General features: G+C 49.0%; 1 protein-coding gene across 4 annotated transcripts; it reads right to left on the bottom strand.

Annotated features, from left to right (window-relative positions):
- Positions 1 to 524: 524 nt before the first annotated feature.
- Positions 525 to 23,461, bottom strand: LOC131216482 (uncharacterized). 4 transcript variants are annotated; one of them, XM_058210987.1, is made up of 7 exons: positions 23,353 to 23,461; positions 18,013 to 18,172; positions 7,483 to 7,540; positions 2,389 to 2,628; positions 1,833 to 1,965; positions 954 to 1,563; positions 525 to 889 (listed from the first exon to the last, which is right to left on the bottom strand). In XM_058210987.1, the coding sequence occupies exons 2-7, from the start codon at positions 18,122 to 18,124 to the stop codon at positions 558 to 560; spliced, it is 1,485 nt and encodes a 494-aa protein (XP_058066970.1). In that variant the 5' UTR covers positions 18,125 to 18,172; positions 23,353 to 23,461; the 3' UTR covers positions 525 to 557. The 4 variants fall into 4 exon arrangements, with proteins under 4 accessions (XP_058066970.1, XP_058066969.1, XP_058066971.1 ...); XM_058210986.1 differs by having other exon boundaries at positions 23,370 to 23,454; XM_058210988.1 differs by lacking the exon at positions 23,353 to 23,461 and adding an exon at positions 23,248 to 23,347.
- Between the last annotated feature and the right edge of the window lie 766 nt (positions 23,462 to 24,227).

The following is a 24,227-nucleotide window of genomic DNA, read 5'->3' as shown; positions in this document are numbered from 1 at the left end:
CGAGAAATAAGGAACCTTAATGATGTGTTCTTAGTTTTGGCCCAGCAGTTCTGGTAGGAGAGCGAGATTGCTGGTATCTTACACCCTTTCGTTCGTTCTCTTTCGAACGTTTCCTTCGGAGATGAACTGAGAAGAAATACTGGCTCACATATTCATTCGTTTCGATAAACTTTTTTAAGCGCAGTGTTAAGCACGCACCTGAAATGTGATAAGCGTTAAGTACTTGCGTAGTGCACATTTCAACTATGGCACCTTTTCGTTTCCGCCGCGTTTTAGTTTCTCGCCTTCTTCTGCTCCTCCGAAGTGAGGAGTCCTCCGCGGACTTCCTTTCGTAACCATCAGCCTTCCTAACAGCCATAACGATTTTTGAATCTTCATCTCATACATTATTTCAGATCTGATGCGATGAACCTATCCTACACCATGCAATGATCCACTGCAATTCGCTTTTTTGAAAAAAATCATCTATCTATTTCGGTAGCTACGCAGATGTGCGCTGTATCTTACAGATAACTAGGTTGTTTAGGTTTGATGAGTGGTACGATATCTCGAACATTCTAACCGTAACCTCTGCGGCGCTGACTGTTTCCACCGCTTCCGGCAACGATTGTAGAGGATTTGTAGCAAAAGTGTCGCATCGTGTTGTTCCACTGTCCTTCGACACACCCGAAAAAGGCCGCCGGCTTGAGGTGGTCCGGTATCTCGTGCCCTTCATCGCACTTCACCTGACACGCTGTCCCGTTCGGGATGGACAGCTCGGCGGAGCCACTTTCCGCTTCCTTCAGATCGCACGCAAAACGCCCATTAGCAGGCGGAATGTCCAGCTGGCAATCGGTTCCGGAAGAGGTTTCCCCTTGGCTCGCATCCGCTGCGTAGTCATCCGATACGTCTAGAAATCAGAGAGTAATCTCTAAGCATTTTCCTACATTTTAGGGAACTCACACGGGTCTTACCGTTGAAGGTGCAATACGGTTCGTCGCCTTCCCACACTTCGTCCTCGCTGCACTCGACGAACGAGTTCGGGCGGCTCAGATAGCCACCGTTTCGGCAGTGGAACGTACACCGGGAGCCCCAGATGTTACCGAGGCTACAGATGACCTTCAGGTCGCGGTTCTTCGGCTTGTAGCGGCGGCACTGCTTCACGATGACCTTGTACCGCAGATCGCACGTTTGCACCGTGTTGCCGGTGTGCTTGCTGATCACCTTCGCCAGAAAGCTGTACGGCTCGCCGTTTGAGTGTGGCAGTACAAAGTTCAGTTTGGGCCCGAACAGAGTCTCCAGTTCGTACAGGTCCTTCGAGATGGGCCGATCGCGACACGTCACTAGAAACGGCGGTTCGATCAGCACGCCATCGAGACCCTTCCGGGCGATCGCCGTCCGCTCCGGGGGACACTTGATGCAGAGCCCATCGATCACGGTGAACTTTTGCTGCGTTCCGTGGCGTTTACCGTGGCCCGAGGTCCCTTTCGCACCGTGGTTATGATGCGGTTGCAGGTGTCCCTGGTGCTGTGGGCGTGCACTACCTCGCTTGCGTGCAGCAGTCGCTAACCGGTTTCGGTGAATCTGTGCGGAAAAATATCCATTAGCATATCCGCCATAATGTTAGGATTTATCTCTTTCGAGGCATCAAGCCTATATTTAATAGTATTTTTTTTGGAGAGTAAGTCTCGTGCCAAAGCACACTCTTTGGGAAATCCAGATGCCAGATGGCATGGAATGGGAACACCGCTAGAAATGATGAAACCAAGCTACAAGCCTTCAGGCCGTACTGTTGCCGCTGGTGTAGTAACGTCCTTGAACGTCCTCGTGCACCCGTCTTCTAGACTACTTACTGCTGCTTCCTGGCGCGTGTTGAGCGGTAACGTTCGGTTCTGATCCGGTTCCAGAAACGCTCGGCTCCCGGGTGGCAGCATGATCGTACCGGTCTGCATGTTCTCGTATATAAGCGGCTTCCCTGGTGAACCTCTGGAGAGGAAAAGGTACAAATAGAGCGCCATTAGTGGTGACTCCAACATTTGCTCTCCCTCCGTCCGGCTTCCCACAGGCAGCTACATTAATGGGGACGACATCGAGCAGCTGACCAACGGAGTGGTCCGATTGGCGATTGGGTCGCCTAGCGTGATGCCAGCAAGTTTGCGTGGTAAGCGTTCGTTTGTTCGATTGATGCAAATCGATAAATCGATAACCATCTAAGTACAATCTGAGTACGGTGGGAGCATAAGGACACCCCTAGCAGCCAGCCTGGTCACGACTGTTAGTGCAGTGCCGGTTTGGGTCTCGTTGGCTCAAATACAAATTGTCCATTGCTGCGCTGCACAGGTGCAACCAAATGGTATCTCGCAGAATAAGGAAGAAGACGAATGTGTATGTGGAGGATAACTTGCTTACCGATCGATCGATTTGCTACGATGCTGTCGACGAGGAGTGCCTGCTGCAGCAGCAGAGTACGGTTCTGTGAGCGTGTAGCCGACGATGTTGCGCCCGCTCCTTACGACCCCGGACCGATGGTGGTGGACACGGTACGGACGTATGCCACGGCGAACCGTGGCCCTACCTGTCGCCGTCGTTTGCGTTTGTTTGTTGGGCTGCTGGGGCGTGAGGTCTGTTTGAAACGCCGCCACGGGAGGACTGGTGCGAAACGGTGGAAGTTCTGATTTAATGTTGTAACCTATGATACTCGGAGCGGCGGTGTGATGTGGCTGTGTGTTCTCAACCGAGGACCCCGAGAAGCATGAGGACAGTGGGACAACGAAGGATATCTGCTTAACGCGGTTCCAACGTCAGGCAATCAAACAAGGTGGAGATCGCCAGACTCGCATGCTGGTCAAGACAGCTGGCGTCAGGTGAGGTGCAACCGATTGACCGCATGTCAACGTCTAATCTTGATACGGATGCAACATTTACATTCGCCCGGACCCAGACGAACGGGGAAGACTTACTCACTGGTACACTATGGCTTCCAATTGGCCGGTTAATACTGCGTTTCGAGTTACGCGCTCGGCACTTATCTAATCGGCTCGATGCGGGTATTTATGTATTGGCGCGATCGTGCAGTGGGTTCCCATAACTCAAGCCTAGTGGCATACCGGCGTTCCGCGCACTGGCTCGCTACTGGGGCTTTCCGTCGTCGGGGCGGGACGGCAATTGGAATTGATTTGCTGAAGTAATCTTGACAGGATTGCTACCTGATGGCAGTTAGCGATAAGGAAGGCCGCTTAAGGAGAGTCGGTAGGCAGAGAATGCAATTAATTTTCGCACATGGGTTCCCGAGAATAGAATATGCAAGGTATGACGCTTGTTAGTGCCTAGTTTGCTTTCTAGTAGACATCTTCGTCTCTGTCGTATTTTAATTCAGAATGAAGAGTCGTTTACATATTCTTACTAAGTAGTTTGGGGTGGTGTTTTGAGATCGGCAACTTTACTCTATTTTAGAGTGCATCGTGCTTCGAATGATTTCGGTTTTTTTGTCCCTTTTTAAGTTTTTTCTGTCTTTTGTTCACATTTTATTTTGTTCTTCTTTCAACTCTAGTTGCTTTACAATAATCTCGAGCTTTTAGATCTCAGGTTTGGCTTCTTTTTCATGCCGTTTCGTTTTACTGACATAGATGTACAACAAGTGTGAACAGATTTCGGCCAACTGTTTTATTGTGTTGTGTGGCCCCATTGCCCAGCAAATTGGCCTTCTTTTTCGGTGGTTAATTGAAATCTCAATGAACTGCCCCGGACCTCGTTTTGAACCTCCTCGCTGACGCTAATATCATTCCTCATTGGCTTCAATTATGAGATTAGCAGACTTTATCGTCCGCCGTGGGCAGCTGGGCGCCATCGCCGTTTCCATTGGCCATAGCTCTGTTTCGTCCCACCTCGGCCAGATCGGTCGGTCGGTATAAGAACGCGTAATTTATTTCAAATGATAGTAATTACACGCAGCAACGCGGTGCGGTGGGAAAAACGGAAAACGGAGCTCACCGGGATCGCGTGGAAAGCGCAGAATGGCGTAAACCATAATTGCCGTGCGCACGGGTCTGATCGGATAATAATTTCAAATAAAACTTCACCAGCTTCTGGTGTGGCTGCTCTGACGAGGAAGAGGGTTTCCGCCGTGGAAGACTGGCCAGCGCGGACCACGCAGTATCTTCGTTGGGGGTCCACACGTCATGTGGGTCGGCAATACGGATCATTGGCGAAAGGTAACTGCAGCAGCAGCAGCGGCAGCATAACTCCCATTGCCGTGAATTGGACCATAATTAAATGGCCTCTTTCGGGGCCGGATATGGCAGTGGGCCCGAGGTACGGCCACTTACGGCCACCGCCGACTGCTGGCGGCTTCAGGTTCTTCATCAATCATTCCGCGTGTCTCGGGCCGCGAGCCGGTCGGGTCTGGGTACGACGCACGACGTAGATTGACGGTTGGCGAAGAGTAAATGTTTGTTTACTGCAGAAATTAGCACGCAGTCCACACACAAAGTCGTAATCCACCTGGGCGCTGGTGGGCTGGGGAGACTGCACTTGTGGCGTGTGGTGGACTCGGGCGAGAGATCGAGAAGTGATCGCGGTAACTGACTCCCCGGATCTAGGGATCGCGGGTCAGCCGCGGGTGGGTGGATTATTTGTCGTCGAGCGTTTAAATTGGTTTATTTGCGGATCAGCCCTACGGCGATTGATGACTATGCAAATGGAGTCGCCGCTGCAGTCGCCCGGGGGCGCTCGGCTCCGCCTCGCGAGATTGTGATGTTATGGTTAACTTTGGTTAAGTAAAAGATCAACAAGGGGTACGGCTTGTCATTCCCCTCTCCACCCTCAACTCGTAACGATCGTAAGAATCAAAGCCATGTTACCGAGAAAAGCATCCGCTAAGGCTGTCTCCGCACAACTTCTTTTCAATAAGTGACACTTTCGTGCTGGTAATCGATCAGATTGCGCAAATCCGTAAGCGCACCGGATATCGAGCAGCGACTCGTCGAACGGCTAATTGACATATCGTCGTCTAATCTAATCTGCTTTCATCCTGTTACATCTGAGAACGTCGCCTGGCATACATTTTTGCGCACAGGAACGAAACACAGATCTAGCACCTAATGGCGTTAGCGATCAGCAGCTGGAGGCTATTAAAGCCATTTGAATGGCTAGTAGAGCTACTGGGATACGTTCACGATCGTCGCCACACTTCTGTTCCACCGATAAAGATGTTTTACTGTATGGCGCCCCCGGGGGCGATCGTAAATTTGTTACTGCCACAATGGCTCCCGGGTAGGTTCAGGATTGGCGTGGGCTCTCGCAAGAGGCGTTCCATTACGACCCGCAGGCCCGCAGACCAGATGTGCCTCTTAAGCCGGCAGTAGCTTTAGCACCTCCCCAAATTGAATGTGCGATTGGTCTCAATAAGTCACGGTTTACATTCCAGCCGGGTCTAAGCCGGCTTTTCCGGAAGGCTCTAATGGTCGAAGCGATACGTGAAGTGGATACGAAAGTTGCTCCAGAGACCGCCGGAGACAGGGCCCTTGCTGGCGAGACACTAACAAATGGACCAGAATAAGCGCTAGATAAATCCAATGGTCAATAGCAATGTCAATTAATTAATTTTGCAGCCCTCCACCGAGCCTTGTTCGCGGTCCCCACTCGGTTCCGAGCCTGGCGACCGAGTTCAGAGTTGCTCCGAGTGGCTAACACGCGTCGAAACGTCGACACAAATGTTGCCAATAAAATGGCTCAGGTTGTGCGACCCCCGGCCGTAAGCTCCTATAGTACGAGGCAGTAGAAGTGCATTAGAAATTTACATACTCGATGCACTTGCGCCGGAGCGGCGAGGACCGCCTTCCGTGCAGGCGCCTAGATTGATTTGTTCGCCCGGGAGAACTCCGTCATGCGAAGATCGCTCGTGTGATGAGGCTTCTGAGGGAAGCGAACGTTGTTGCATTGGAGTTGATGAGGTTTTAGTGTTTCGCGGTCGCGATGTTGCGGTTTCCGAGCCGGTGCGGGCCGGTGATAATCTGATTCTTAATGTTCCCAGCCCCCGGCCATCGGAATTCGCGGTTGATTTGCGAAGTAAGTAAACTATCCGACTTTACTGGCACGTACCGGCGGCAGAGAAAACGTCATGCGTAAACAGATTTATTCGTTGTGAAATGACTCCATAAAATGTGCGCGCCATTGACAACATCCTGGGCCGGTGAGCTTTTGACCTTCAGGGTCGACTTTATCGACATCGAAAGCCCGCTCGTTTAGGAGTCGGAATATATGGGATTACTTTGCTCATCAAACGAGCATCGTAAAGCTATTTAATAAACATTAAAAAGGCTTTTTAAAAAGCATGGTTATGGTCCTGACCGGGCCGAGAAGACAGTTACGGAGCTGAACGATAACCTCATTTAAACAATAACAAGCTGCACATTATGTCTTTCCCATTCGGTGAAGCTGCTCTTGCTTCCTCCGATCAGTGGCGATACACAGCGTAGCGCAGAACTGGTTGTAAAATTTGAATTGTGAAACTTCTTCGGACGATACAGTTGCCTTCGCAGCGGAAGCGAATTTGGACAGGTCTTTTCAACGACCGTCTCATGAGGGGGTCCCGACCTTTGGGCACTGGGTGCTAAATAACCGCGACGAAAAGCACCGCAGCTGATTAAGCGAGCGCCATTAGTGTGATGATTAAACGCCCGAGTCGATCACTGGCTGCGCCACGGACACCTTCTGTTTCGTCTTCTTTGCATTTGGGGCAAGATGCAAATGGGTCCCCCGCAGTCCCGCAAGACTTTGTGCCGATTCCGGTCGGCTCTCCACAGCGGGTCATTATCACCGCCGGGGTGCCTCCATTTCTCAGACTACCTCAGACTGTCTTATTAATTAAGAAGTCACAGCATCCCCGGTGAGCCAAAGGCCTGCCAAAAGCAAGGCCGTACCCGGTCCAAATGTGGTCTAAATAGGCGAACTATTGTTGGCTTGTTGGTCCATCAAAAAACCACTCATTACTGGCTGTGGACAGCTGCACCATTTGGGGTCGCGTGTGGTGTCGATTTGTTCGATGTCCCTCGGAGCAGGATTCTTCGACCGCCCGTGGCTATGCGCTTCGGCTGGTCGCCCATTAGCCGCCGCTTTGCCCTGCTACACCATTAATCGGGGACTTCATTAAAAACTTTAAATAAATATCGCGCCTCCTTTTTGTGCTATATTTTCCAGTGAAAGATCTTCTAACCACGATTCTTTGATCGCGCCCATTAATCAAAGGTGTAACGCTGGAAGTGAAGGGTTCCCCGGGACGGTGTCCTGCGAATTTTGGAGAAAACATTTCTTGGACTGCAACATTTTTCGTGAGGGGAGCCTGCATGCGTTGCGTTCGATTAAAAGCGTTTGATAAGCGAGTGCGGAATGTGCGAAAAGGAACGAGGATCATACTACGGCAGCGAGACACAACACCACATGCGCAACAACTACACCTGGAGCTCAGGTCCGAAAACCTGGTCCCGTAGCGCGAGGAAAGCAAACCTGTTCGATGGTCCCTCGAATGCATCGGTCCTTGGGTGGCCAGCGACGTTCGGCAGCACTGTAGGGTAGAGGGTAGAAAACAGAAATTGAGAAACCGTGGAACATGGAACCAAACGAGCGTAAACAAAATCCCCTGATCGAGTCGGTCGCGTTTTGGGACAGGAATGGCCAGCCCAGATTGGTTTTAATCCCCCTTAAGGTGGCGCGAAGTGTGCCCCATAAGCGAATCATAACTAATTATTTATGCAACAGCGTAACGCATGGCGCTGAGGACATGCCATAAATCTGGCCTCCAAAATTGCAATCCCCATACGAAGCTGCGAAGCATTTTTAGAAACCATCCTGCTGTTCGACTGCATTATGCTCATTAAAAATGGCGACAATCGTGACTAATGTGACTTAAGCACGGCGGTATATTTGTTATCGTTCGGCGCAAAACATGGAAAACTTTATTGGGCCTCGGTTAACGGGGTGCAGCTATTTTGAATCCGGAACGATGAACACATGAACCTTCGACATAAATTCAGTCACACTTAGCCACAACACAGGCTCCAATGTGCCTCTAATTAATGATCGAGAACGGGGCAATAAATAACGATAAGTACAGGCTCGTTTGGCAAATACGAACTTTAATCCTTTGACCACCATTACAGGGCACACACAAGTTAAAGCACACTCATTAGTGGTGCCTACAGTGTGCGTTCAATCAAAACCACGTTCAACTGTTTGGTGTAATTGAAAAAAGTGACATTTTCCTCGAAACATACGTCGCGGTGCGCAATGGTTGATCGCTTAGCGATAAGGCTGCGATCGTTCGGCGGCCGGCTGGTAAATGGTTGTCAACAAATTGAATAATTAGCAGTCACATTAATCTTTCGGCCCGCCGACGCTTCAGGCGAAGCGTCCATTCTAGTGCTTCTGATTAATCGCGCGCCGATAAATCAAAGCTTTGCTGCCCTCTATCGGCGCACGCGAATCAAGATGGTGCTTATGATAGGTGCGTCACGAGTGAGTGACGATTCTCAAGAGTGAACCCACGGATGGAAAGATAAAAGTCATTAGGGTAAAGACCGCAGACGGCGCAGGCACGTCCGGAACGCACTCGTGAACGGGAACGGACACCACGTGCTTTCGTTGCACATGTTAAGTGAACGAACCAGAAAGACAGAGAACTATCAAGTTCGATCGATGCAGTCGCAACACGAGCCAAAAATGTTGTTCTTGTCGTGCTAATTAAGCCGGTTGCGTTGATGTTACGGATTTCATTAAGCCTGATCGATCGTCCTCCGGTGGGGCTACCGTTTTGGAAGAAAGTCCGAAATTTCGCATTCATTAGCAGTGGCGGCGAACGAAACATACGTTAAGATTACTCATGCCTTTGAAAGATCGAAAGATAATACTGATGAAAAAGGCGTATTTTTATTTTAGTAACGTTTGCCGACAAAAAGGACGACTCGAAGATCGCGCGACGATCGAAATAAAAATTTAATATTCAGTAACACACACAACTGTGATCACTGCCTCTGCTGTGTAAGAACAATATTTTCTGCTGACCGAAGCAGTATCTTAAGCATGAAGAAGTAAACAAAATGGTGTGATAAATTAAAACGCCGACGGAGACGGATGACTCATCAGACGGTTCCATTGCTCGGCGAACAATTGTTGTCTGAACACTAAATAATAAACGTGGCGCTATTCAGAAATCCGACGAGCAGCATCCGACGATCAGCTGCTTCCCAGAAAGGCCCAAGTCAGCGGTTTCTGCACGGGAGAAATCCTCCCTGAGTTTCTCGTCGGCTGACGTCACACAGTGGCGATGCACCGGATGTTTAACTCTACCGATCGTCGGGGCGCGACGCAGACTTGCCTCAACAATGGAATGTGGAAACACTTGAGTTGGTAGAATGTGAAGAATGGCCATAAACCACCCAGCACAAGAGACTGATTTGATGCCTTTATGATTGGCGAGATGTGAGGCGGTCCACTTGAGTGACAGTCGCTCAATAGCGAAGCGAATAAAGCGCGACTAGCGCGGTCACTAAAAAGTGCTGAAACATCTTCATAAAATCCCGTGATGCCGTGCACATTCGACCCCATTCTGCCTTTCCTTTTCGCTCCGAATGATGCTTGACATGATGCGACGAAATGATGACATTTTCATACGCGACAGTACACACGTTAACACATAGTTTGCGCTGGCTAGCAAACTGGTCCCTCGGTCGGCCACTAATTAATTCGCACCCCGCACCGGTAACGATCCGCATCGACGATGCACCCCCAAAAACCCACGTGCAGGTTTGCCCTTCAAAAGCCGAACATCGCCATCGTCATCATGTGGGGTTTTCGGGGCGGACGACTAATTGGTGGTGACGTTCGTTGATTAGACTTTTTGACCATTCGCCCATTTTGGGGTCGACCGACCGACCGACTGGCCGGCCGTGTTCGAAGTCTGATTTGTAGTAGTCCAACTGCCGCCAGCTGTCAAGAGCCCGTCTCGGATGATAGTTGGGGCGTATGCAAATGAGTCCACGCAAAAAAGTAGAAATAAACAGTAACCCCTCAATTAGAGCGTCACAGCGTTGCGCTTGGCGCACCGACAGACCGTGTCAGTCGGGACATCGTCGGGTTCTGCAATGTGAGGTCTAGGTCTGTCGTAGGATCAGCTGAACCAAAAAATGTTACACTATTGCACAAACTGTGCAACAACTTGCACTCTCATCACTGGCGAGTGCCTCGACGATCCTTTAATCGAACTCGACCGGTAATTGTTGACTTTTGTTAGTTCATTTGCGGTTGGCCCCAACCATTAGGCCAATGACACTGCATAAATTGGATCCTGATTTGTGTGCCGGGTGCGTGGTGTGTGGGCCTGCATCCTGCTGCCGGAGTGGGTACGAATGGGGTCATCTAAAGGGTCCGAAGCCGAGTCGAGTGACCCGCGCAGGGGTGTGATTGCCATTTGATGTCGGCAGGGATCGTTCGATTGACTTCCCGCGGACCGCGTTAGTGACCGGGTGTCGACAATTGCAATCTATCGGTACTTGAAACGGCTCGAAAGGGCCACTCGTTGGGCTCTCCAAGTCAACTCCGTCATCACGTTGCCACCACGTCTACGGTCCTGTAGCAGATCCAAGCAAGAGATCGTTTAGTGCCTGTGGGAAGTTATGTTTCGATATACTTCGAAGCGATCTCCATTTAGGGGCGTTTAAAATTCATCGTCCCGTGAGATTCAATTCCACAGCTAAACACACTTCTCACCTCACGGCCATCAGCCCTTCCCGTGGTCGAGTAAACTGGTCTTCGACGTTATTTGATTTATACGTAAGTGGCTACGCCCTTTCCGTTAGCACCGGCGACGGCACCGTGGGCACGCTCTTAGATGTGGCCTTTCTTTTTGAAACAAAGTGCAAAACCAGCGGGTGGTTTAAAATTGATTTCGCCTCGAAGTTTACTCCACTTTACCGTGTCCAGCGTCGCGGTCGCGTGTGGCGGTTTTTTTGGGAGGTTTCGGTTCCTGCCGATGCTACGTTCATAAATCTATTGTCCGCTGACGTTTGTAATCAAAACAAGGATGGAACCGTGCCGACCGCGGATTAGGAAGTTGTGATTTGGATTAAAAACCAATTTTTCTAACGTTCGGCCAGGGGCCCTTTTTTTGTTGTGAATATCTGAGAGAAGGCTTGGTTTTGTTTTCGATTTTTGGGGCCGCCTGTGGCGGAAATGGCTTAATTTACGACCGTGCAGGTTAAAAATTAATGTGCAGCGCCTTGGGAGTTTTCAACGCGCGTTTGAAGCCGAAAGCAAATTGAAAGTATTCAATTTATTGGGCTCGGAAAGCGCGGTCGCGGTGTTTCGCTCGTGATAAATTGACTTCATTTTTGCACATTTACATCACCAGTCAAGACTAATGGAAAAAGGGGGGACCATTTAATATTATTTTCGCGAACCACAGACCGCTCTCACCTCGAACCTAAATCGTTTTATTTTAAGCTGACGTTGGCGAAAAAGAAAAACGATGGCGCCACTGGCGTAAAACATCATCATAACCGAAATGGGGATCCTGTGCGGTTAATAAATTATACTTTCACCAGACCATTAGGCGATTAGCGGGTGTGTATTTTTAGTGCGACGTGAGAATTAGTTGGTGCGGTCGGGCCGAGCTGTGACATCGTGCATTAGGACACTCAGGTGTGTGAGGTTTTCTCATCATCACACATCTCTCTAACGAGAACGATCTACTGTCGGGCTTTATGGCGGCGATCGGGTGGCCGATTTTATAAAAGAATGATAGATGAAATGTTTTGAGTACGTTAATCTCTCCCGGTGCAAGGAAGCAGAAGATGTATTACCATCCCCAAAAGTGTTGCCCAACACGTGCTTCACAACCCACCAGACGCGAATTTAAGGCACCCCACGCACGCCCCGAAGTCAACAGTGACATTAATTCAACGGGCAGTTAAATTCCTCGCGCTTCAATCTCTCGTTACTGACCACGATCGTGTTAGCGTGAGAAAAACGGGTATCGACAGGCTGGTCGCGCGCATGAGGACTACCGAATGAGCTGCAAAAACGTCCTGCTGCGTTTCGCGTTTGTTTACTCTTGGGTTTATGGGCTGTAATAGCTACCACATGAATTATGCCCAGCGGCCGGTGCCAGAATTTGGGGGAATTTCAATAAAAGAACGGCACAAAATTGGCATTGATTTAGCAAACTGTGCCGAAATCACTGTCTGTCCATCGTGGGCGCCAAAAGAAAGTGATTTATTTGGTCGCCATGATGGTGCCACATTATTATGCCACAAATATCAACCGCATTTCGTACGGCTGGCATTACGAGGAGGAGGATGTGAATGAATCATTGCGAGTAACAGCAGCCGTTGTTGCCGTTGAGTAGCATGTTTGTGTCCGAACGATGACGATTGTTTTCAAACACGCCATCGGTTGTGACGCTGTCCGGCTCTCATGTGAAAATAACGTGTCAGAATTCTTTTAATGAAAATAAATAAATGAATGAATTATTTCTTGCGAACGTCTTGTGACCTTGATACAGATTCGAAACGGACACTTGTTGCCGAATGCGCTGATGCAACGACATTGCAAACCACGGCAGGTTTGCGTTTGCGTAGCCGAAACAAATCTAGTGGCAAGTTCGGGAGGGTTGAATGCAATTTCAACAACACGCATTCCATACCGGTCTGGCGAGCGATCTGGCAACCGGGTACTTGAGAGGCTTCACCCAATGCGTTTGGCCCATATCGCATCGATTGAGCTACAAGATCGATCGATCGATCGATCAAAACCACGGCTCGAAGTTACGCAGCTGACACCATACTGTCATTCGGGCGATGTGATCATCGTTAATTTTTGTCCATTCGAGAATACAACTGGTAGCCAGATGCCGATCGATCGCTCGGTATAAATATTCACTGACGTCCCACATCTACGTCTTGAGAAAGCGAATTTTATTGTGTACATTTATTTAATTCCAATGTTCAATTCTAATGAAGATAAGTGATTAGAAGCAAAATCTTGGTCCGAAAAACCATGGGTCCACTTGTCTGGATAGTGGTATTCAGGAAGTACCACTATTTCCATTCCCGGGAGACAGGTCGGCATTGCTCCAACATCCATCTCGTGGATCATATGGGCGGTACATCATCTTGACTGACCGCTCCGTTCCGTTTACAAACACGGCTTAAGTGAACAAGCCGAACCGCCGACACCGAACCAAACCTCCACAAAACCCTCCCGATCGGCAGGCAGGCTGGCAGAATTTTGCTAAATAAACATCCATCTTCTGGCGGCCGGGAACACCGGGAGCGCTGTTTGGGTTGCGCCAAAAGTGGCCCCCGGCCTGCCGTGGGAGGCAAAAACAGAAACAAAATCATGCGGCGAGTGTGATTGGCATCCCGTGCTCCTGCCACTCCTGGGGCTGCGTTTCCGATGGCAAATAGTTTATTTAGTTTGCGGAGCGCGATAGGTTTTGTGGTTCTGTTTGGCGATTGGGGTGAAATGATCTGTTAAATGGTATGCGCCGCCAGTGGTTCGATTGACGTAAGAGGGCGCGTCACTGAGGATCGGGCGGCCATTTTCTAGTCGGGAGCACTTCTTCAAAGATCGGTGCAGCTGGATCGGAGAAAAAAGATCGGACGGCTAGGAAGTGATCGCTTCCTGAAATCTATAATAAGCACTGGTACGGCGCTCTGGGGTCAAGGAATCGGCAACATTTTCCCTGTCCCTAACCTCAACAACAACAGAACGATTGCCCTACAAACCTCGGTTCGGGACCTCGCCGGTCCAATGATGCTGCATTAAAAAGTCATCCATCTCAGTTCTTCCACTTTTTTCCACGGTCTCGTCCTGTTGCAGTTGCAGAAAAAAGGGTACATTACCGACAGCTGGTCACTAATAGAGACGTTGTGCACTTGCCACTCGTACCGGACCCTGCTGCGGTCGTCATTAGAATGTGGTGTGTCCCCGAGACACGGTCTGCCACCGTGATGAGGGTGATGGTGATTGATTACTGGTCTGCTAAGTGAATCCAATTTCCTCCGGTCCGTCAGTCCACCGGCAGACAGTGCGCTCAGGAACTAGGGGACACTAATTAAACTAGGGCCCATTTGTGTCCGGTTTGTGGCAATTGTTTTGGGAACTGACGCGCCTGACCCAGACTGACACTCAGTGCGCTAGCAGCTTCTGATGATCGTGATCTTTTCTGATTGCAGAATGTACTACATGAGTGTATCGCTTTATTTCGCTTAACGATTATGACAATTACAGTCATGTCGACAAGGGCTAACAATGCGACAAGGCTTTGTCCTACCGTTGCTCTGGCCGGGCCAGAATGATTGACGGACTGGGTACCACGGGTGCTAACGATGTGGTGATTTATTTCAATGAATTCCAAATTGAACAAGGTAATGTCTGAAGCCGATACACACGGCAACATTCTAATTACTTTATGTCTCCTTGAGCAGCGTAAGTGATATTGGCACTACATTCAAATGTAGGGCAGTTCTTCGTTTTAGCCTTCGGGACGCGGTAGAAATCCTAATGTCCGTGCAACAAGTTGTTCGTCCCGTGCTGGCGGGCTCATAAACAAAGCCGCTACTAAATTATGGCGGACATCTTCACGCGGTCGTGTTGACCCTATCTGGGACGACGGCTACGGTAGCGTAAGTCGCGTGCGCTGCGCCGGACTTGTTCCGGACCTGCTGCAGGCAGCCGACTCCCTGCTGTGTGCCCAATGGTGGACGACACAAAAAGATGGCCGCACATAGGGTGGCTCGTGGCTTGGGCGACGAAATTATGATTCAATCGCGGGCATAAATAAAATCGTTGCAATCGTTGAATTTTAATTGACTGTCACATAAGCGTGCCCGATAGGGCTGCCCTGGAACTACCGAACGGGTTGGGACGAATGTGTTGAAGATGCGCCGCGCTATCTGGATTCGCTGATCAAGTCATAGTGTCAACCGGACCCTGTTAGTCCGGCCGGGCCGGGGGAATAAGTCATCTTGCGTTAGGATCCGGAACTCTCGTGGACTCGCGGGTGCGTCACGGAGGTTAAGCGAATCAGCGCCGCGGAGCTCTGATTTATTGGACGAGGAAGCACACGCGTCCCGACGTTCCAACTGCATCCCAGAGACGTGGTGTCGCGTCACGGTCGACGGTCGACTAGGTTCTGGGTCAGTGAGGTTAATGGAGTGTGATTTCTGCGCCGACAGCTCCCAAACTGTCTGGCTGGCAGGGTGGTTAATTTAGGTGTCATTGCAGTGTTCCCTCTGTGTCCTTTCGATCGTGACGAGGATAGTTCTCCCGGGGAGCAACAGCAGTACTGATGATTGCTGCGGAGATCTTAAAGTTGGAGAATGCATCCTGATTATTTTTAGCCATTTTGTGCGACGGGACCGGCTTATCCACAAAGAATATCCGAGATGCCTTTCAGTGAAGCGAGTGAACGATCGAAGACGTCACTAGGATTTTTGGCACAACCGTTCGGAGTGCATCGTCCTCAAGTTAACTAATTAGTCGCGGTCAATTTTGCGCGACCCGCCAAAGCAGCCAAGTCCTTATCCGTTTTGGTAGAGTATTTATCATTTTGGTCGCTGACCGTAGAAAGCGAAGTGGCTGTTGGAGAAGCGCGTGCTTAAAAATAAATCTCCCTCATTTTGGGGCCAAACAGTCGGGCCGGACCGTTTAAAATAAGAAATGAGTAATTAGTAACGCTGTCGGTGTTCGGTCGGCGCAGAGAGCAATCGAGTCCGTGAACTTGAAAACGATAGGACACCGACAGGCCTTATGAGAAGTGAACTTTATGACGGGCTCCCATTTTTGGCGTGGCGTTGAAAGATCGGTTGGCGATCGATCGATAACAAGCGATCTCAAGAAATCGATTGCACGTCGCCTAGGACATTCATTATCCCACCCCGGCGGTTATGGTTGTTTTCGATCCCTGCTCGCTCTCGCGCCTGGTGTCAGGGGATCAGATTACACTTTAGCGATACTGGAAGGTCGTAGTTGCGCCGGCGCAAAGGGACACCATTGACACCTCATTTAAATGCGGGCGTCTGCTGCCGACCATTTGGGTGCGGTCGTAAAAATTCGAAGGATCATCATCGTGGGCCCCACGGCTAGATTGGAACCCATCCAAGATGGGGATGGGTCTTGGGTTCGGAAACATAAAACACTGGAGTTCACAGTGCCGAGCCGAAGGCGAGCCGTCCGAAAAACGTAACTTTTTGGGCAGGTTCCACATCACGCCGTTCGCGCCATGCCGTGGGAGATCTGCTCTCTGGCTCCGGCGAGGGTTAATGAGCGTGGCATAATTTAACGATATAATCGAACGGAAACCCATTGGAATGTTAATCAAATTACTGTGCCCCGTGGCTTCGGCCGGCCAGGTTGCACTGTGTAATTATTATAAATCGTTTAGACCGCGACCGGCCCCGGGGGCTGTCTAATGAAGTGGAAAAACATTTACAATATTTATGTAAGATTTTATTCGCCGCTGACCGTTTCTTCAGCGAAGCGGAATTCGCGGTGTACAAATATTTGGGACCTTGTAAAGAGAGCCACGGGCACCGGTCGCATCAGAATGCATTAAATTCGCCAGTAAAGCTATTGCTATTGCTGTTGGACAAACAGTTTTGTGCAAATGCGTCGCTCAACAAGCGGCTAATGGTCGTTGAAAATGATCCCCACCCGGATTGGCATTAGCAATTACCAGCTTCCCGGGCGAGGTGTTAAAGTGGCTCTGGCGACATAATTCTGTTTGACAAACATCGTCCAGGAACGCCCGGGAAGCTCTTTCGCGTTGTGCGAAATAGTATTGGCAGAAAAAAGTGGACATTGTACCACGCCATCCAGACACAGCAGGTCTCGGAGACCACCGGATACCTATTACAAGCTGTGCAGAATGGCAATTGCTTCTGCTAACTACACATGTCACGCAGAGAAAAGCATCCTATCAGCAAAATCCATTAAAGTATCACTCTCTCCCGAGCCGGAGCCTCGTTAGCATGAAGTGAGCCTGCCAACAATAGAACCAAGATGGGGTTAGTTTATCAATTTTTCATCATAAATCAAAGGGCAAAACGAGCCACGAGCTGTCGCGGGGACGGACATGCCCAGAAGTAACGAGCCTTCGAGAATGCCTCGAGACTAAGATCCATTCAGCAGACACTGACGGCAGAGATTGGCGGGCTACTCCACCGAAAACAATATGTTCATCAGGCTCAGGCAGACATAGATCGTTTGACGGGAAAAGTCGGTTTTCTAATAGCCCAACCTCAAAATGGTGGACTCCCCACAGTCAGCCGTTCGTTCGCGGCCCGAGACGCAGAGTGCAATTAAATTTCAATTTCTCCTCCACTTTCGCGAAACGGTGGACAGCGCATACTGGACAGTGGAGTTCCCCGAGGGGCGCCACAGACACGGCATGGCGGCGGCCGGCCAGTCCGCCAAGTCGGTAAACGCACTTGAGTAATGGTCACTCATTTGTCAGCGAAGGAACCACCTCTCCGGCGGCGCAGACGTGGTGGGACCGAAGGGATGAAGCCATCCATTTCGCTAGCGCCTCGCCACACGCCGGCACATACCGGCACGAAATGGCAGTCGAAATGGCTAGGCCAATTCCCATCCCACGTGCTACGGCCGCGTGCGTACCACGATTCGAATTATTCTAATTTACGACTGTCTTAAACGCCGATTACCACGCCATTTAAAACGCCTACCCGACGCCCAACTCTGAGCTCGGGGGCTGTTGATTTTCTGCAACGATCGAACATAAAATAAATTAAAAAATATGGCCCCTCGGGAAAAGGATGTAATGCTTCTGATGGTTCTGCAACCGATAGCCACTGTAAACGGGCCGCATTAAACGGTGTTTCGCCCGATCTGCGGTGGAAGTGTCACAAGATCTGGGATGTGGGAGCGTGTATCATGCTGAAAGAGGAGGCTCTACTGCCGGTGTTTGTCCACCCTGGGAAAGGTGATCCTTGTTTTTGTTTACCCCCTCGGGTGACTTACCTGTCAGACTGAACACGCCGAGCAGGGCGAACACGGCGATCCACGAGCAGGGGGCTCCTTTGGTCCTATCGGCAGACACCTTCCGCCCATTCCACGGATCGCTGGTTGACATGCTGGCCGTTGGACTTGCACTAAACTTTTTCTTTCTCTCTCACACTTTCTAGGGAAACAAATTGAACATCCGTTACCATTGGCGCGGGAGGATCTCTGGGTCTGGTTCTAGTTGAGACGAAACGACAACGGACACTCGGAATTTCTTCACCCGTCGACCACACGCGCCGAAGGAATAGTTTTCGTTCCGTCAAAACAAACAGCGTCGCGCCTCGAGGATGCGCCGTGAAAATAAGAGACTCCTCACGCGCGTGGTTACGACGACGTGGTTTGTTAATTATCACGCAGATGATTTATGCGTCGTCGCCCGCCGGATGTCATTTTGCCGGCGCGAGTTATGGTGCCAATGTTTTGGGTTGTCTGCCGGAGTTGCAGAGAAAGAGTTGCCGTTGACGGGTCACAATAACCGATTCTTCTAGATCGACTTGTAACGTACGATTGCTTCACGATTTAGCGGACCACGGGCACGAATTGTAAACGCTAAAAGCTAAAGTCTTACGCCCAGTCACCAGGCAGCCGGAACGCGTTCTCGTGATCGAATATGTAAATCCCCAGCCACTGCTTCATTCGGTGATAAATTATGTTTACAAGCATTCGCCATCCCACTCTATGCAAATCCGTAGCGATCAGTTTCGTTCTAGACGGTCGGCGGTCTGGATTCACTGAGCTCCGGCCCATTTTCGGAACAGCTGGATCTTTCCCTAATTATATCATTCCAAGTACGAAAGTCCAAGGCCGATCCTCTTGATCCTTGCGAACAGGAACTCTCGAGAGATTCCGCCCCGAAATGATGGATCGCAAAATAATCTAATCATCTGCACCTCCGGAGTGGTTGCCGAGGTCCTCTCTCCAGTGGCCAATTTGCCGGGAACATTTGTCATTCCATTTTGTCGGCGGTGGCCGTTCTGGGCGGTTCCGTGTGCGTAGGCTTTCAATCAGTTTCTTTGCTGTCGCCGGCCAAAAAAAAAAAAAAAAATGGCGCCCCATGTAGCGGGCGATATGGTTTTTGTTTGTGGCGTGCTTCACGGAACACGCCGTCAATTAGTTCACCCCATATGGTTTGGCGAAGGCGACGTGAAATTTATGCAAAGTCCCACGACCAGCCTGGTGTGGCTTAAGCCCTTAGCTAGACTAACCCCCCCTCAGCTCTCCGGCAGACGATTAATTGCCAAAAATATGTAAAAGAAGGCAGTCTCCTTAGGCTCTCCGATCACGTCCCCGGAATGGCGCATTTCGTCGGTTCCCAACCGGCCCAGAACCTACGGAGGGGGATCGAAACGCACGGATGATGAACCACCGCGTATTCATGCCGGCACACGGCGCCTAATGTTTACAATCGATCAATTTTGATCGCATACGAAATTGAAGAAAATAAATTTAATACACACCGCGAGTAGGTCGCGTGGATGCCGTCGTCCGTCGTGCACCTGGGAGTCCAGCGATCCCGGAATACATTTAAATGGCGCCCGGTTGTGGTCGGTTGCACCCGTGGAGCATAAATTTGGCCGCGGCTGGCGCCAACGTGCAGCAATATAATGTTAGGCGGTGCGTTAAAATGCGCCAATCGGTACGCGATCGTGATTTATGATTTATAGACTGTCCGTCCGTGTGCAGCGTATCTGCGACCTTTTCCGTCAACAGGGCTTGATCCGTGGCAATAAATTAATGGAACGATCGGGCCGGAGTGATATTAGAAGGAGATTTCTTTCTCTTTTAACTGTTCGTTGTCGTTCCTTAGCATGATTTAGAACATCGCGTAACGTGATCGGGAGATGCTCCTTATAGGGTTTTAATTAATTGCTGGACATTAAACTCACACCGCGGGGGTCATAGCTATTAAGACGATCTAGTATATTTGAGTCGATACAGTGAGATGAGCATCGGTGATAAATTAAGGAACACCGAAACGGTTCCGATAGAAGAATAACAAGGAGATGGATCCGTTCTGTGGAATGTGGCATCTTCATGTGTATTATAATGTTTCTTACATTATGGCGACAAATGACTCACTGCGGTGTGATTAATCTCTGAGTCAGGAGTATCCTTTTTGGGATCGCAATGCAAAGAATTGCATTTCTCTTCCATTTTGAACGATCGGTACATTGTTGCGCTTGCCATACCTTCGAAACCGGGCATTGGAATGCAGGTCTAGAGCTTATAATTAAATGTCACAATAAAAATGAAATACGATCGACCAGAGGATTGGTTTTGTGGCACCAAATATTCGAGCCAAAAATGTGCAATTCCGTGCCGGCGAGCCGTGCTTTAATTTAAAATATTTGTGATTTTTTTTTCAACACAGAACATACTGCAAATAGAGAGCGGGCGCTTGCTGTTTTACGAGTCGACATTTTAGGAGCCTGAAATGGGTTTGGATTTGCATCTTCAAAGACTCGTCAGATGGCAATGAGCAAACGGTTTATGGCGTCTAGCTTTCATTCTTCTCGATGGTTTTCCAAGCAAAAAAGCTGAATGGGCTAAAGTCGATCCGAATTTAATACTGGAAACGTTATCGATTCAGGTAGCTTTTGGAAGCGAGCTGCTCCACTGGGTAGAGATTAAAAATTTAAAAAATTTGGCTATAAAATTTCATTTGTTTAATGGGTTCGTACCATAATCGGATCACGCTGTGCCAGTGGGCGTGAGCTTTAAATTGTGATCAAATTTCCGCGTTTTCCGAGTGTAATAAAATTATAATAACGGCATTTTATGGGCACAAATCATTTCTCTATTGCTCCCTCTCTCGACTGATCAGTAGCGTGATTTAAAGGCTCACTGTGGCGATGACGTGCGTGCATAGGGCGATCGTTGTTTCGCAAAGGGTCAACGATCTTCCGTCTGTCGATTGTTTGCACATAGGATATCGGTTTAAGTAAATGCTGCGCAAACACAGAATTGCCACTGTAAATGATGCATTTTATGCACTTACTAGGTGTTTTATTTGCAGAACAAATAGCACCATTAAGTGGTTGCAACGATTTAACGTGTCTGTTTCACAGGAATTGACAAGAAAGAAACTGGAGAATACCCGTGGTAGGGACGTAATAAAGTAGCGAGTTAACTGCCAAGGAACAAGTGTTCGCTCTCGCATCGGGGACCACTTGACTCGTCCATCGTCTTAGCTAATTAGTAACCGAGTCTTAAGAATCGCACGGACGGGAAGGAAACGATAGCCACCCACAGCCTGGGGCTGGCCTTGGCAAGGTCAGTTCTACATTTGTGCACTGCTGTTTTTTCTCGTTCCCCGTCTACATTTTAACCTTCGCTTAAGAATGCAGTGTGGTTGTTTTTCCCTCCATTTCTTAAAACAGCAAGCTGATCGGAGCCACTGCCTCCAATCCTTGTGATCGCCTCCTAGAAGATAGGAAAAAAATCCACAAATCAATATGCTAATGTGACGACTACCATATCGTGTCGCCGATCGCCAATCGTGTCTTGGTTCGAGGTGCTGATTGTTTTTATTTTCAAGTTTTGTGCTTGTGCCTTCCCTACGACGATTAACGATAAAGATGAAGAAAGTTTCCTTCGTCTCGTAAAATGTATTCCAAAATGCTGGGAAATAATCGAAAAAGGCCGAAAAAGCTTTTAGCTTCGACTGCCGCGCAAGCACCTGAGCTGAGGAGATTCTTGGTCAAAATTGGTGGTGGTAGTGACATGTTTGCATAAGTCGGTTTATGGCGGCCTTTTGACTCCACTGCCGATGGCAGCTATATGCTGGTGGAAACGACGAATTCATGTCCGATACAGCAACTTGTTGTGTGCTATGTGTTATGCCTTTGGTGAACCACTAATTTACGATTAAGAATCCACATTTTTGTCGCTTCGATGTTTGTTTAAGGTACATTTGAATACGAAAACAAATTTCCTGTTTCGCCAACCGGCACACAGAAATAAAGCATTCTTACTGCCCTCGTTCTAACAGTTTACGTGCAGTTAGTAGTTTAGACAATCGCCAACTGCAAAACTATGGAAGGCGTTTAAGATCACTAATGGCAGCCACCCGTTCCTTTTCCTTTTCTTGTATCACAATTTATGATACCTCTCAGATCACTCACATCCCGATGAATATTGATATCAATTAACAGAAACCGTAGCCATGGCACGGTCCGCGGTCTATCACATAAATTAACATATTAAGATCTGCACCACCAAGTCGGCACACCGCTTGAAACACCGTTATCAAAATTCGACTTCGCTCGGTTTGCGACGTAAAGGTCCCGGAACCGGTAGCCGGGTGCCATAATTGCTGTGGGTGCTAATTTGCTGTAAATGTTGTCTAAAGCTGCGAAATTTGACGACGGTACGACTGAGGTTGGCACTAGTACTCGGTTTGGAGAGTATTAGCACACGTCAAATGAATTACTAGCCAAGGGTGTTAAATAACGTTAAATTAAAAATATTACACGCTTCCTCATCTCGCGTCACATCGAAATGCCAAATTAACTCGCATTTACGGCATTCGAATGCTGTCGGCGGATCGTAAATAAAGTAATGGCCGTAAAAGGTGGTTTAGTGTGTTTTGCTCCATAAAACTGCAGTCACAGATTTAAGATTCGACCCATCGCGATACTGGGAGCACTGTCGGGAATGTCTAGCGACGGCCCGCTACAAATTGGCAGACCAGAGTAGCCAGAGAAGGACTGGACCATTCGTCGGCCGGTGGAATCCGATCGCTGGCACCGCGTTGTACATTAGCGAGTAATTTATGTCGCCAGCTCACGATAGACTCAGACAAAATCTCCGTTTTTGCGCGATTACCACCAACAACCGGGTGGCATAATTTATAGCGCGAAGGAGTCAAATGCTCTAAGACACTGTGGCAACGTGGACGGTGCACCTAATTCAATGGGTTCGCTCTGATGAAGGTTGATTTCGGGTCAACGGGATCGGCAATTTGATTTACAGTTACACTCGCCACTCGCAAGATGCATCATCTCAGTTTGTTCTTGTGGCTACCGCATGAATCATCGAGGAACTTTTAAATTATTGCTTCCATTATTCGCCATACACAAACCACAACCATGTAATTGCTGTTCAAATTTTTGTTCCGAACTCGTAAAACAAAATATCACTTTTTGTGCAAACTTCTGCTAGCTGCTTAATCCGCATCGAACAAACACTCACAATTATGCCAGTTGCCAGCACGAACGCAGCTTATTAACTTGTTTCTCCTTCAAAATCACCGTTGGATACCAGAAAAACAAAACCAAAACCTAATGATTTAAATACCGTCTTCCGGGACTCACTGGAGTATATTAATAATTCGAATCGCGATATTCGCTCCTGGTTGATCGCGATCGGAGCCACCTACACGCGCAACTGCACTGTCCGACGGACGACCAACGACTGCCGGCCGCGAGAATCGGATTGCGTATCGCCGGACCGCGATACTCACGATGAAGCCGCGAGTGTCGAGCCGAACCGCGAACCGAACGCAACGCAGGAAGATGATGGGGTTTTGTACGCCTTTTTTCGGAAACGGACTCGCCACGATGAACGTATGAATGAAGTGAACGCAGAGAATGCGGTTCGCGAATTTGCGCTTTTCTCGCCGGTGTTCAGGCGCCGACCGATCGGATAGGTGAGAAGGTATAGAAAATTCTCACGCCCGAGAGGCGCCAACTTGATCATGTGGAGTGAAAGTGTTGGAAATCGATGGATGAACCCAGACAGAATGGGAGGACCGTCGGAAAAATGATCGTTTGTTCATCTGTGAATTTTGGTGAGAGATCGGCCTCACTTTATCGTTTGACGGTCGTAGCGATCGTTGGAGACTGTGTCAGTGGGGCTATGTTTATAAGCGTTTGTTAAGCAGAAACAGCTTGTTTACTTTAAAACCCAGTGCCCCACAATTTGAATCTTATTTATGTTACGTCGAGTTGCGATAGTAAAGTGAAGTGAGAGATTGAGTAAACTTTATCGTTATTAGACCTATTGGTAAAGTTCTTTCGCAATGTAATTTCGTTTGGAGATCCTCAAAATGATTTAAGATTTTTCTTTTGGACCCGACATAATGTTCATCGTAAACATGCTCTTTTGTTCCTTCTCACGATGATGGCAACCTAACAAAGGATGATTGAACAAGCAAAATTGCGTAATTTCAT

The sequence above is a fragment of the Anopheles bellator genome, chromosome 1, assembly GCF_943735745.2.
Source record: "Anopheles bellator chromosome 1, idAnoBellAS_SP24_06.2, whole genome shotgun sequence".
NCBI lineage: Eukaryota > Metazoa > Arthropoda > Insecta > Diptera > Culicidae > Anopheles > Anopheles bellator.
The sequence above is the reverse complement of the archived record's forward strand: the minus strand, read 5'-3'. Positions and strand labels throughout refer to the sequence as shown.

Coding starts and splice junctions, on each gene's coding strand:
- LOC131216482 (XM_058210987.1), bottom strand. CDS start 18,124: ATGTCAACCAGCGATCCGTGGAATGGGCGGAAGGTGTCTGCCGATAGG. Junction 1,966..2,388: donor CGTAGCAAATCGATCGATCG/GTAAGCAAGTTA, acceptor TTTCCTCTCCAG/AGGTTCACCAGGGAAGCCGC. Junction 890..953: donor ACCGTATTGCACCTTCAACG/GTAAGACCCGTG, acceptor TCTGATTTCTAG/ACGTATCGGATGACTACGCA.